This window comes from Poecilia reticulata, chromosome 23 (genome assembly GCF_904066995.2).
Source record: "Poecilia reticulata chromosome 23, P_reticulata-male-v2, whole genome shotgun sequence".
Taxonomy (NCBI): Eukaryota; Metazoa; Chordata; class Actinopteri; order Cyprinodontiformes; family Poeciliidae; genus Poecilia; species Poecilia reticulata.
In genome coordinates this window covers 7,880,988-7,894,725 of record NC_088852.1, presented here as the reverse complement: position 1 = coordinate 7,894,725, position 13,738 = coordinate 7,880,988, and the positions used below count along the sequence as shown (strand labels likewise).

The window sequence follows — 13,738 nt, the reverse complement described above, 5'->3', positions numbered from 1 at the left end:
GGATGATCAGAGATTGTGAATCCAGACGTGTATCGTATCGGTAGAGATCAGAAATTCCCACCCCTACTAAAACTATATACCTAATACAACAAATAAAAAAAAAAAAAATAGACTAAATTGGATGCAAATGATTCTTTTTTTTTTTTTTAAAATGAGTCATGATAAAGCTACTGTCAGAGAAAGTGCTTGTGTGTGAAGCAAACCCAAGTACATCTCTATATGAGAATTTTGCTCTCTATTTTTTCCAAGTAGCTATAAAACATTTGTTTGAATGCAAGGCAAAGAGGTTGTTAAGGGAGTGAGAGAGACATGCTTTAGATTTACAGTTAGAGAACTGCGGTATTTCTAGTGTGAGATAATGCGACCGCTATTAGAGATACTTTTTCTTTTTCTTTTTTTCAAACGTACACATTTTTGTCAGAAGTGCCATTAAGTGGGAAGGGTGCTGTATTCAGTGTGAACCAGATGCAGTGTGTGGAGGAGCTTATAAAAGCTTAGATGCAGTGTTTTGGTCCGTGGGGGTAAATGGGAAAGGGGTGTTGAAAATCAGAAAGCAGATCATGCGAGTTCAGTTTTAATCCCCAGTGATAGCATTGACCAAAACTGAATGCTCATTTTGGGGCGCGAGTGTGCATCTTTGCATAAAAACCTCAAGTCAGGGATTTTTACTTATGCAGGTTTTCTAATTCAAATCTACTGAGAAAATAGTCCACTGAGTTTTGTAACTGAAGAGCTTAGCAATTGTTTTCAAAGCTATGCTTTGTACATGTTTTTATGTTGACTCTAGCTTCTTTTGCTTTATGTATTTTGATGTGAAAGATTTAGCTTGTAGCAATGTGCCTTCTAGGTCAGGAAGTTCTCAAGGGACTTTCTGCTTAAATGAAGGTTGAGTAATACTAATAAAAAAAAAACCCAATCCTGTAAATAGAAATTGTCAACATGCTATCGCTATGTGATACAGACAAATTTAGAAAATCTTAAACATCACAGCTTTTAGTCTAATTTCTGTTTGAACAACCTGTTTCTTCCACACTTGTAACAACCGAGACATTTTTTTTTTGGGGGGTTTTTTTTTCGCTCTGTCTCTGCAACAGCTGCTCCACTGAAGGTCATGCCTGGCTATAAACCGCGACGGTTATAAATGGCTTGCAAGCGCTTTGTGCGGAAAGATGGAGGCGATGGGAGCTGATAGACGGCAATTGAAACAAAGCAAATCGAGGAGAGAGAAAGATCAAAGCAGGGAACGATAGTTACGATGAATAAAAGGGCTTTAAAAGATCAGAAGTGTTCACTCTGTCTTTTTGCCCACATTACTGCCCCGGGAGGAGAATTTTCCCCGTTCAAATTCGGCAAAGTGAGTCACCCGTTTTCCTCAAGGTTGACCAAAGTGCATATAATTGCAAGATTTGTCTGCATCTCAGCATCGTCTATGTGTGTGTTATTGTCAAGTTCTCCTAGCCCCACTGCACCAGTGAATAATAACCTCTAATTAAACATTGTGGTTGATTAAGCAGGTCTAAGAGTCTCTCTACCCATATAGGACTGAGACAACACACAAATTAAAGAGCCAGGAGCTTTTCAGGTTTCAGTGGAATAATTGGTGAAATCATATTGAAGCTTTATGGGTGTGATCGTCACAGTTTGTGGTTTTTTTTATTAAGAGCAACTAAGAAAACAGATATTTATTTAGTGAGTCGTAAAGGTTTTTGAGGGATGAATGCAGGGCTGGATGCAAGCTTGGTTAAATTGCTGCTTTTGATCAAATAAGTGCAGGCACATATGAGAGTACGTTTCCACGCTATCAATTAAATAGCAATTGAAATGCAAAAATGTAAGCCCATGACTCTTGAGAATAGAGGTGTGTAATTATAATAAGCAGCATAAGCAGAAGGAAATGCAATTAAAAAGTCCTGCGTACACTCAGGCAGGGTTACCAAGGTAAACGAAGAGTAAAGAGGTCAATGCGGTAGAACTGAAAGTAAAGTGGTTGACAAAAAATAGAAAATGTTACCAAAACATGTGAGGAAGTTTTTATATCTACATCTAGATGTAAAATGAAAATTAATGAATTTTAATTTTACATAAATGTCAGCCATTAGACACCAGACTCATTGACAACATGACAGATTTACCAAGAACGTAGCCCTTCCCTACCAACGGAAAAGCGAGGCGGACATCTTTATTTCTTTGTTGTAAGTTTCAATATTCAAAACCAACTCTTTGACCCTTAAGTCAGTAATGGATTGATTTTGCCAAATGTTTGTTTCTTGTGCATTTACTGCTATCATTTCCAGTTATTTTTGTTTTTAGGTATTTATTTTTCTTCTTCAGCCTCCTCAGTCGCAGGTATAAAGCAGCAAAGCAGGATTTTATACTATAACCTTGGAATTTCGAACTGGGGTCTAGGAAAGAAATAAATTGTATGCATGAACCTTTTTTTTTCCAACTCTCATCTCCAATATATTACATAAGCAAAGTATGGCTCCATGTTAAAATGTCAGAGCAGCAAGGCTATTTTCTTTTAGTTCCACTACAGCACACATTTTCATTTTGAAACACAAAGGAAGATCAACATTTCAGATGTTTTCAAGTTTTCACAGTTGTATATGTTCAGGAGGGAGGGTTGCAAACTCAAAGTAATCAACGGAAGTTCCTTAAAGAAACAGTGTTTAGGCAAGTGACATAATGAACTAGTAGAGTTGAAACGCACCACCTTATTTAAAATGCTGATGGATTGAGAGCTTTTTGCCTCAGCTCTTTCTTATTCAGAATGCACTGGAGAAATGCCAGCATAAACCCTCATCAGTGAGCACATCTCCTGCTCTATCAACCGATATCCCTCATGACGAAACACCGAGAGACTTGAACGCCTTCTGTTAAAGCCGAAGATCGACTCTCTAAACTTGAGGGAGTATTTCACCTTCCTCTAGCAGAGAACATTTGCTCTGGGATCTGGAGGAACTATTTGGCCTCCCTCCTGCTACCCAGTTGGGAATGGGTCCCAGTGTGGACTTAAGGGGCCAGTCTCAAGACATCAGCAGTTGCCGTCGACGATGTTTGTGTTGTTCCACAGCAGCCATGAAACACTGCAAGCCGGATCAGGGTAAAGGGCGGCCTGTAGCTGATTATAGCCTGAAATGGAATCCAGCTCCACTTTGTGCCACAAATGACGACACAGAGACGTGGTCATAAGCCTTCTTTATACAAAACACATGTAGAGTGGACATTACATTTCCATTCTAAAACGGGGTCAAATATGCAAATTTGTATTAAATTTGAGTATTTTCTTACCTTTGACAGTGTTACGGCGATACAGCTGATTTGAATGTTTCCTTGCCGATGAGCAGCATATTCAACCTTTATCGTAATCCACAAGCGTCTCGACCGCTCCAGCACTCCAACTAATCGCCGTTCCCTCAGAGACTGTCTTGTGTCCTGGACCCCCATTAAAACTAACCACAGCAGTGTCATGGTTGTTAAAGAGAACACAATTAGAGGAGACATTAACAATGAAAATTAATTTCCTGTCATCCCCTCCCTGGACTATCAGCCATTGTTGCTTGAAAACACCCAGCGACCGCCTTCTCTGGAGTTTTTTTTTTTTTTTTTCCTCTCCCTACCCTGCTTTTTTTAGTGGGACTGTTGCTTTTATGGATGTGCTGAATTTTCTCTCAGGCTGCAGAGTAAATGTTGTGCGTGCCATTCTCTGTGAGATAAACTACTACTGTTTACTGACCAAATCAAGGTGGTTAGAGAAGGAGATGTAGTGAACCATCACTTTTCTCTTGTGTCTCAGTAACTAATTGACAACACCCTTTCTGCCTGCTCATTTCTCTCACCTGCTGTGTCCTTCCTCTATGTCCCCATGACGACACAGCGCAGCACGCGTAGGGCTGGCCACATTCTCTGACAGAGTAATTGAGCATATTCCTCTTTAGCACAACACAGGCTGTCTGCAGAACCCAGCAACAGAAGGAGTTGTGGGGGGGGGGTGCGGATTCTAAGAGAGAGTGATGTAAAATCAGCGTGAAAGAGCGAGCAGAAAGAAAGTAGAACGATGGGGGGGGGTTGGAGGGGGGGGGGGGGTTGGGGTTGTACTGAGTGAAGAGACGGATGAACGTTTGAAATGCGAGGCAGTGTCCAGTCTAAAAAGGGAGAGAGCGTAAACTGGGGATAAAAGGAAAGCTTTCTCGCGCGTACATGAAAATTTTACACCCGCGTTCTTTCCACTTGAGCATCACTCGGGAGTGGACATCTGCAGAGACCACCAGTTTGATGGCTGAATATTTCAACGATGCTTTGAAGCTATAGAGATGGCTCACTTTATTTCCAACTAATTTAAATATAAAAATATAAATATTGCAACAGGGCTGTAATTAAAAAAAATATGCCTGTGTGTATTTTTTTATTTTATTTTGAATATTATCTTAATAAGACCTGTTTTAGAATAGAATAAAATTGAATTATCTTGCCTTCATCTGTCAGAAGACTTGGGGATTCTCACTGGCTAATTTATTGAAAGCAGATCTCACAATTCTGCAAGATAACACCATCATATTTTTTTTTACTTCTTTATGGAAAAAAAGTTATTATTAAATCTCTGATCTTGCTTCCGTCTGATAACCTTCTAATGGCCTGTGCAGGTTTGCATCACCAATTTCACCCTCTCCCTCTTTCTTCAGTCAACAGACGTTTACGTGTTGTAGTACTAAAGCATGTGGCTCTCCATGTGACTTCTCTCCTGATAAAACCAGATTTTCACACTTTGGAGTCTTTTATTCGCAACTTAATTACCACCAGCAGTCTGACATTGGGCCAGGTACCAAAGGATTTAAGCAGGCAATTTTTCATCTTCAAATTTGGGCTAGACTCGACCTGTCTCTAAGTTGCTCTGAATAAAACGCTGGAAAAGATTGCTTACCTCCAACTGAATGACCTTCAGATACATTTATTCTGTCTTTGTTTTTTATTTTATGCTTTGTCATTTTGAGGTGATTTAAAAGTAAAGAAAGCTTTGCTTGTTTTGATCTTTTCTGGCTAAAGAAAAACCCCACGCTAAAATGAAGTGACTTGTGGTTGTGTGGACTGGAGTCGTCAGTTTTTAGACAAACATTGGATTTTTCATTTATGGTAGCAATCATTAATTTTACTATTTGTAGTATGCTGTGTCTTGTAGGTGGTTAACTGCACTGCATTGATTGGTCAAATAGTACTTTAAGAACAACATGAAATTGGATTTTAGAGGAGATTAAAAGTATTTGTCCTTTACACGTAGTACTCAAGACAATATCAGCATGTTCATTCTTGCTAGATGTTTACTCATCACGTACACAAATTTTATTAGCTTAGTCATTTTTCATAATGCACTGGTGTATTTTTTTCATGATCAAACACCTACATAACAAACATAAACAACTGCAATTATTGAGTACTGCTGATATTTTCTATTTCACAGCAGAAAAAAAAAAAGAAATTGATCTACATCAAACCTGTTTTCATTAGAGAAAATTCCGACAAGTTGACTCTTTCAATAGGACCCTCTTAAGATATTGTCTTTTTTTTGTTTTTATTTAACACAGCAACCAAACGGTTCTTCACCAGTTCTGCTGCCCAGCCCCGGAGGCCCCTGAGGCGGAGACCTCCACTGCCTGTGTCCCCAGGTAAGATGATTTCCCCTCCCAGTAACATCTTCACAAATGTTTTGATTTTCACCTTTATTTACTTTCCGTTTTTGAGACCCTTTTCTCAACTGCGGCCTCTTCTCATGCATCCTGCTAGTAGCAGTGCTTCAGTAGCTAAACCCTTGTCCAGTCAGCTGCCTCAGAAGCGGTGTCTAAAGTTGAAGTGGTTGTAAACGCTTCAAGGTCTTGCAGGGAGGAAAAGCCCGAGTTCTCTTGCTCGAGTCTCTAAAGTCGCATGGCGGAAGAAGAAGCCTTCCAAGGATTTAGATTTCGAAAGGATTTTGTGCTTCTAAATTAAAGAAAAATATCGCATTCCATAAAATTCCTTTAAAGTTTTCATAATTAATTACTTTTAGGTCATTTAAAAAATTCGGCGTGCAGTTAGATGCGGATATTGTCTTGGCATTTTTAGATAGAGCTGACTGCTTGCTCGCCTTCCACTTTTGTTTACACAAGTGGAGTCCACCTACCGAGTTTCGCTGGAAATTATAGCATTCAACAAGCCAAGGCACATCAATAGCAATTAAGCCGTTCACCCGAAAATGGTTTGTTTGTCGCAGACTTCGGTTTTTCATAGGATTGCTTTGCTGCATTGTTCGAGCTTGGCAGAGGACAGCGGATAAGCAAACACACTTGGATAGCAAATCATAGCCCCTGCAATGCTGGACACAATAAGTGGCAAAAGGGCTGCAGACCGACAAACGCTGACGCAGACGCTCTTTAAACAAACTTATAGGCCTGCAAGGTGTGAAGGCAGCTGCATGAACCGATGTAAAAAATAAAAATAAAAAAGTTATATTAGAACCTGCTCGGATCAAAACTCAAAATGTATTTATTACACATTCATATTATGTGTACATAAACATTTAAGCTATTTTAAGTCTTGGAATTGATCAAAAACCAATCACACAATTTTGAAATCAATCTGAAGGATCAGTTCTCAACCTTTCCATAAAGTCATCAATTCTTCTAGATGAGGTTAGTAAAAAGAAGGCAGATCAATAAAACCTATAAGACAAAATAGCTACTGGAATCCAAAAAAAAGAAAGAAAACGTCTCCAAAATATCTTTGATTCCTTTTTCATATTCGTTCAAGAGGTCAGGCTTGCAATCTTTTAAAGCGAAGGTCTGGCATAGTTATTATTTGGCTTTTAGCCACGTGAATTAATTTACTTGCATACATTCTTGTAGTATATTGGGCAGAGTGTGCTTTAAAACTAGTACAGCAGCAGAAATGGAGGAGAATAAGAAATCTAGAACTGAAGGGAAAATTAAATGAGTTTTTTTCATTCGTTTTCAGGTTCTAATCTTTGTAAGAGCTGAGAAGCATTAAGCTTAGAGTTTTAGGACTCTAATGTCTTTTAGGATGTAGAAAAAGAGAAACATAAACTGAGGAGTGGAGCACTTTAATGCAGCCATAGGATTTAAACAAGAGCAAAAATAGAAATAGAAATAACCTTTATTGTCCCTCATTGGGGAAATTTTGGTGTGCCAGCAGCAAAGTGACAGGCAAGTTGGAGCACGTAAATTTACACAAAAATACGATTATTAAAACAGAACCTGGTATATAATACTATACATAAAGTAAATGCACAACATAAGAAATAATGTGCAATTATTAGAAATAGCAAAGATTAAAAAAGCCAAACAAATGAGTAGGATAATTTCAAAAATGTACAAAATGTGCAAAATGTGCTTGTGTGACTGCAGGTTGTCATCAGATTTCTTTACTTCAAAAAATAAAAAATGAACCAGTGAGCGAAAAACGTTTCCTCCCTCCCTTTAACCCTTGTGCATTCAAGGACTGAGGCAAACGTAGAGGACTATGGCAAATGATCCAAGTTTTATGTATCTTTAGGGTTAAAAATGGGGAGCAGGTGTTCCCATTGTTCAGGCATGTTCTCTAGACCTACTGGTAATGTCGGCATGAAAGGTTACGAAAGAAAGTGTGAGGCAGGGAAAGTTTGAGGAGGCCACGTCAGATCCGAGGTGTTCCTCTGCACCACACCAATCAAAAATGTGTCGCTCTTAACGGCTCGAACGGCTCATTTGCGCGGAAGGTGATTTCGAGATAGATGAGACGTGAAGGATGTAAAGTCGCGGATCAATCAGAGTTTATCGAGTCGAACTTTGCTTGATAAAAGGTGTATTGGGCTGTTGTGTTGTCTAATTGTCTTGTGCTCTGAAGGCCACTAACAAAGGCTTCAAGCAAGGAGCACAGCACAAGGTCCTCTGTAACTTTCAAGACTTTAAAACGTCCCCCTGGCAACCTCTGAAGCAAACCACTTCAAAGCAGGACCCCCTGGGGCTGAGACAGAAAGCAGCTTGTGGTTTTTTGTCTTTTTTTTTTTTTTGTTGTTGTTCTTGTTGCGTCTTATCTCTTTTTTAGAAAGCTGTATTCTGTTCAGGTTGATTTTCTGTATTTCCGCATTGTTGTCAGTAATTGGTTGATCATCCTTTCACGTGGCATCCCCCACATCCCAGCAACATAACTCCACACAGCACCCCCTCCCTCTCTCCCCACCACCCTTCTCGCCTCATTGCATCTGTCATCACTCATGCTCACTCCATTCGGGCTTGTCTCCACAATGTGGTCACACTGATTCCAAAAAAAAAAAAAAGGAAAAGAAAAAAGTGCAATACTTCCATGTTGGTAAAGTCTACTAATATGTGTTAAGACTGTCATAGTGCATCAGTGTGTGTAGAATAGGGACCTTCCCATGTTGGAAACTTGGTGAGCCTTCTTGTTGACACATGTAATGCATTTGTGTTCATGTGAAAAACAAACAAACCAAAAAAAAAAAAAGTGTATCATGTTGCATGCTTTGGCTTGGCAGTAATCAGGCATCCTGTAGCTCCCTGTCTTATCTGTTTTTGTGTGAGTGTTAAGTGTGTGTTTGTGCCGTGTGTCACTGCAGTGAACATGGCATGCAGTAAACGATTTAATATACAGCGCCTTGCAGACGTGTTGCTGTTCCTTTGGACACGTTTCCCATTTTGTCACAATACGACCACAAACTGATGTGTTTAATTGAGATTTTACGTGAAATAGCACCACAAAATAATAGCGCGCAGATGGAAAGTGAAGAATAATACTTTTTTTTTCATTTCATCAATCAATCAATCAAATTGTATTTGTATAACATTTCAGCAACAAGGCATTTCAAAGTGATTTACATAATAACAAACACAAAAACACAAAGTCATGCAACATAGAATCAACAATCAAAACAGTGTGCCATCGTTACATTCGTAAATGATTACGTTTCAAATACAACTAAACAGTCGGGTTTTTAGTCGAGATTTAAAGGACAACATGTGAAAAATCCATCATGAATTTATATTTGGCTTCCTGAGTCAATGTTTTATTTCATCGCCTTTTTTACTGGAATTGCATTTGCCATTCTTGTGTGGAAGGTCTTCACCAGATTTACGCATTTAAAGACAGAAACTCTTAACTTCTTCATTTCAATAGAACTCAAACTTCTTGCGATTGTGTGGAGGGAATTCTAAAACAGATTTTAGTGCCTGGACTGAGACTGGATTACGCTAACACATGAGTAGTCTTTGATCTAAACATGTATGTGTAGAGTTGTTAACCTGCTGGAAGATGAACCTCCATCCCAGCCTAAACTCTTTCGAAGCTCCTAAAAGGTTTTTCCTCCCGTAATTAAACTCCATCCATCTTCCCGTCACATTTGACCGGCTTCCCGGTCCCCGGTGAAGAAAAAGTATCACAACACGACGCTGCCGCTGTTTTTCACCGCAGAGATGGTGATGTATCTGATTAATGTACGTTGTGTAATCTCCAAGGGTTTTATAGAACAGCTGTGGATAATCTATCAAGATTTTATCGGGAAAATATTTGTAGAATTGTGCACTATTTTCCTTCAACATCAAAAGTATGCTCTGTTTTGGGTTGGTCTTTCACATAAAACTTAAAATATATTGAGCTTTATGTTTGCATAGTGGAAAAAAAGAAGGAAAAAATCCAAATGATATCAACACTTTTGCAAGGCACTGTAGTTAAGGAATACATATAACACTGTAACAGATCATCAAGGCCAGATTGAACAAAATCTTGAGATATTTTATCAACTTTTTTTTGTACTTGTGAGGAAGTTTTTAATGTTTTCACAGGGCAAATCTCTGAATTAGCATATAAAAAACTTCCTTGCGTCTTTCACATATACCGACTTAAATTTTATGCTGGTAAAATTTTAAAATGAGCCATAGAAATGATGCATAGTGCATGATTTCCATAAATGCTTTTGCTGAATTTGCAAACTAGCAAAGCCTGAATAAATGTGTAGTTGTTCTAAATTGAATTTGAGCCCTATTTTCATTTAAAAATAACATTTGGGATTATCATTGATTGACAGTTGATGCTAGGTAGTGTTGGTAACTTCTTACATACTGAATAATATACTTTCATGTGGGTTGATTGACTTGTGAATGCAAGAAGACATGTAATGCATAGGATTCAGAACATGTATAAAAACCGGATCCTGATCCTGTTGTCCGGCAGAACTGAAATATTTCATGCGGAACTAGACCTCATTAACATAAAGAGAGAGCTCAACACCGCTGCTATTTTAGCACGTAACCAAACCGTCTTTCTCTCACTGGACATGTCAGAGAGATTTCATGATGATGTTTCATTTGCACTGCTGCTTCTGCCTCGAATAATTTCAGCCTCCGTGTCAAAGGGGGGTCAGTTCGGAAAAGGACAAAACTGGGAGCTGCAAGCAAAAGCCCGCTGCTCCGGTCGCCATGTTGCTTTTGGTAAACACCTGAGTTTTTTTGTCCTTTTGTTTTGTTGGATTAGTTAGAAACAGAAAAAAGGACCCAACTTGGTATGTGGGAAATCATTAAAAAGAGGGGAAAGTTTGAGCTGAAAAGAGAGGAGTCAGGTTTATGCTGTCACCTATAATGAGCACCCAGAGGAGGCCGAAAGCTCATCAGGGTCACCATCGCCAGGTCTAAAACGGGCGCCAGAGGGTTTGGAGACAGTGGCGGATTTGTATCCCGGCACATAACGTCACATCTATAATCGCGGATGGAGTTGGCTGATTGTCTGAGATGGCTACAGCCTTTCAATTAGTTGTGTGAGCCATCGTCTGCTGTGCTCTGCTTCGTTTGCACACGGGAGTTCTATTGTTACCTTTATAAGACCGCTGGGGAGCCGGGGCTCAGCTTTCTGCTCTGCAGCAAAAACAGAAGTGCTGCAGTCGACAAACAGGAGCCCAGAAACCTAATAAAAGGAGGGGGAATTTTAATTTAAATATATATATATATATATATATATATATATATATATATATATATATATATTCAAGCACAATAACAGTGCATTAAATGAGTCAGAAGGATTAATGGTAGATGGTTAACATGTATTGCATTTGACTTGATTTTTTTATGTTTTATATACAGTTTAGTTTTTAAGAAATAATAGTACCATTTAAAAGTTTTTTTCTTCAGTAGCCCATTCACTAAGTGAAACATATATCTGTATCTATATCTATATATATATATATATATATATATATATATATATATATATATATATATCCGGATATCTTTCCTTAAATTGTTTCCCCTATTGTTCAAATATGACATTGACACAGATCACCAGATTATTGAATCCACTCTTCAAAATGGAACAAAAAAATCACAGAAGATGCTAAAAAGTTATAGCTAAAGTATATTTATATTCATAATTCAGATACAACAAAATACCGCAACCTAACCAGATCTGTGGTCAGAGCAGTAATGAAAGCTGTAATACAACCAAAACTTGGACAAACCAGTCTAGAACACGATCCAAGTTTATCTCACCATCTTAACAAAATTGATTGTTGTTCAGCTTAGTGTTCCTCTAGTTGTTTTGAGAGTTGAATCTGTTGAATTTAACCCTGAAGAGTCATAGAAACAGCGGAAAGCTATGAATTTGCGACGTTGGTGGGTGTCTGGTCTCTGTGATCTTAAAACTGAACTTCCTAAAAGGTAATGAGCAGACTAGCTGGAGCGTAATAATAATGAGCTCATATTGCAGGGTTTCTGCAGCCTTTTAAAATGTAAAAGACTCACATTTTTAAGCTGCTCAAATTGGATCCCTTTTTGGTTTTTTTTTGTGTGTTTTTAATCAAAAACCCAAACGAGAGGAAATTTTCAGACTTGCTCTGTAAACTTGGGAGCAGTGACTTGAGTGAAAGGTCACTCAAGTGAGTGGCTCTAGATGCTAGAGCTCGTTAAGATTTTTATGCTTCTGCTTTTCTTTTTAGGTTAAATTATAAGCAGGTAAAAAATTTCCTTGGTTCTGACTCAGTCTAGTCCTCTGAGAAAATTGCCATTGTGATGTTTTTTTTATATCTTTTTTAGGGCACATAGTTAAATATAAACTGTCCAGTCAACCTTTGGCAGATGTTGGCTCCCACTCTGGGCATGATGCTTGATCCTGTCAAAGATTCAGCTGCCAAACGTTTCACTCTTTCTCCTCAGCAGGTCCCAAAAAGACTGACATGCTGCTCATCATTTCAGACCCCTTAAAATTAGCCCTACTGTGGTGCTCCTAACCAAATGCCTCACACACACGCACACGCCAGCGCTTTAATTAGCTATCCTATGCTAATTAGCATACACAACCTGCCATTCAGCTCGTCAGAAAGGAAATTAGCTTGCAACGTCACAAAGCTTCATCTTGATGAACACATCTTTTTTTTTTTTGATGATGTCCTCAATTGCTGCTAAGGCATCCATCCAAAAGTTGCATTTAAGCATATGATTACAATTTAATGCTAGGCATTTTATGACAAAGTATAAAAATGCTAAAAGGCAGGAGAGTAAGAGGTGTGTGGAAAGAATTATGGCAATTCACCCCTAGCTGTGCTGTGACTCCTTGCCATGTCACCCGTTTCTATAATTAATCACTGGATTTGATATTAAACTGACATAATTATTGGAGTTCTGCAGCTTGAAGTGGCCTGAATAAGGACTTTATAGTTTATGTCCAAGTAGAAAGGAAAAGAAAGACCATAGTATTTGAAAAAAGAACAAAAAATACAAATCCCTCATGACAGTTTTTTCCTCAGGGGAACAAAAAGTAGTGATGTACAAATTTTGTCCAATTTCGCTTTTTCTTTAAGTCTATCTGACAAAAAAAAACAAACAAAAAAATCAATAACTAACTTTTAGTGTTTTTCCTGTTCTATTACAGCACCGAACCTAAGGCTTCTTTTTAGTTGGTAGACAAATGAACAGGTTCAAATTGACTGACTTGTTTAATTTGTTGGATAAGAAGAAAAAGAAGAAATTCACTCCATTGATGGTTTGCTATAGAGCAGAAAGAAACATACAAGTGAAGAAGAAAATAAAGTTTGGTCAAAATCAGAGAATCAAAATTTTCCCTTGCCTTTCTTAGGGAAATTCTTTATTCTAGCAAGGTTTTAATGATCATCCTAAACTGATTTAGTGGATGTGGTTATTAAAGGTTAGTCCAAAACTACACCAGTGTTTCTTGTAGACTCTTTGTTTTTTAGCTAATGATATCCATGAATTTATTTACTTCTTTGACCAAAAGCAATTACTTTTTTTATTTTATGAAGAAGGCTTCATAAAAAAAGCGAATTCTGACTGATTCGCTTGTTGATTTAGTGAACAAACCGACTCGGTGACTGTAAGGTCCCCGCAGTGGCATAGTGATAAAATGTTGCGTCATCAGGACACATGACATGACGTGAAGTAATTTTGCAGACTTGAGAGAGGGCCACTGAGGAAATCCACAGCTGAGTTTGTTCACCCAGAACAATGAGACGCCGTGGTCACTCTATCTGCCAAATAAGATCTGAGTCACTTTGATCACTACAGTCTCAAGAGCTTCTGGAAAATAACTTGATTAAGGGGAATATTTACTATCTGCAATATTTTAGGGAGATAAAAGGAAGAAAACATCACAGGAACATGTAAAGGCAGATCAGAAACATGCTATTTAAAAGATACATAATTTATTTTATAAATTTAAATGGTAAAGATCATTTAGATGATGGTTTGTGATGCAC

The 13,738-nt window shown here is 38.2% G+C and overlaps 1 protein-coding gene across 4 annotated transcripts in view; it reads left to right on the top strand.

The window, feature by feature from the left end:
* Positions 1 to 13,738, top strand: part of iqsec3a (IQ motif and Sec7 domain ArfGEF 3a) — a 90,099-nt gene that overhangs the window by 14,996 nt on the left and 61,365 nt on the right. For all 4 annotated transcript variants that reach the window (XM_008400649.3, XM_081603824.1, XM_008400653.3 and 1 more), the window contains exon 2: positions 5,580 to 5,660. In XM_008400649.3, coding sequence (XP_008398871.2) covers positions 5,580 to 5,660 — 81 coding nt within the window. The remainder of the gene's footprint in view (positions 1 to 5,579; positions 5,661 to 13,738) is intronic.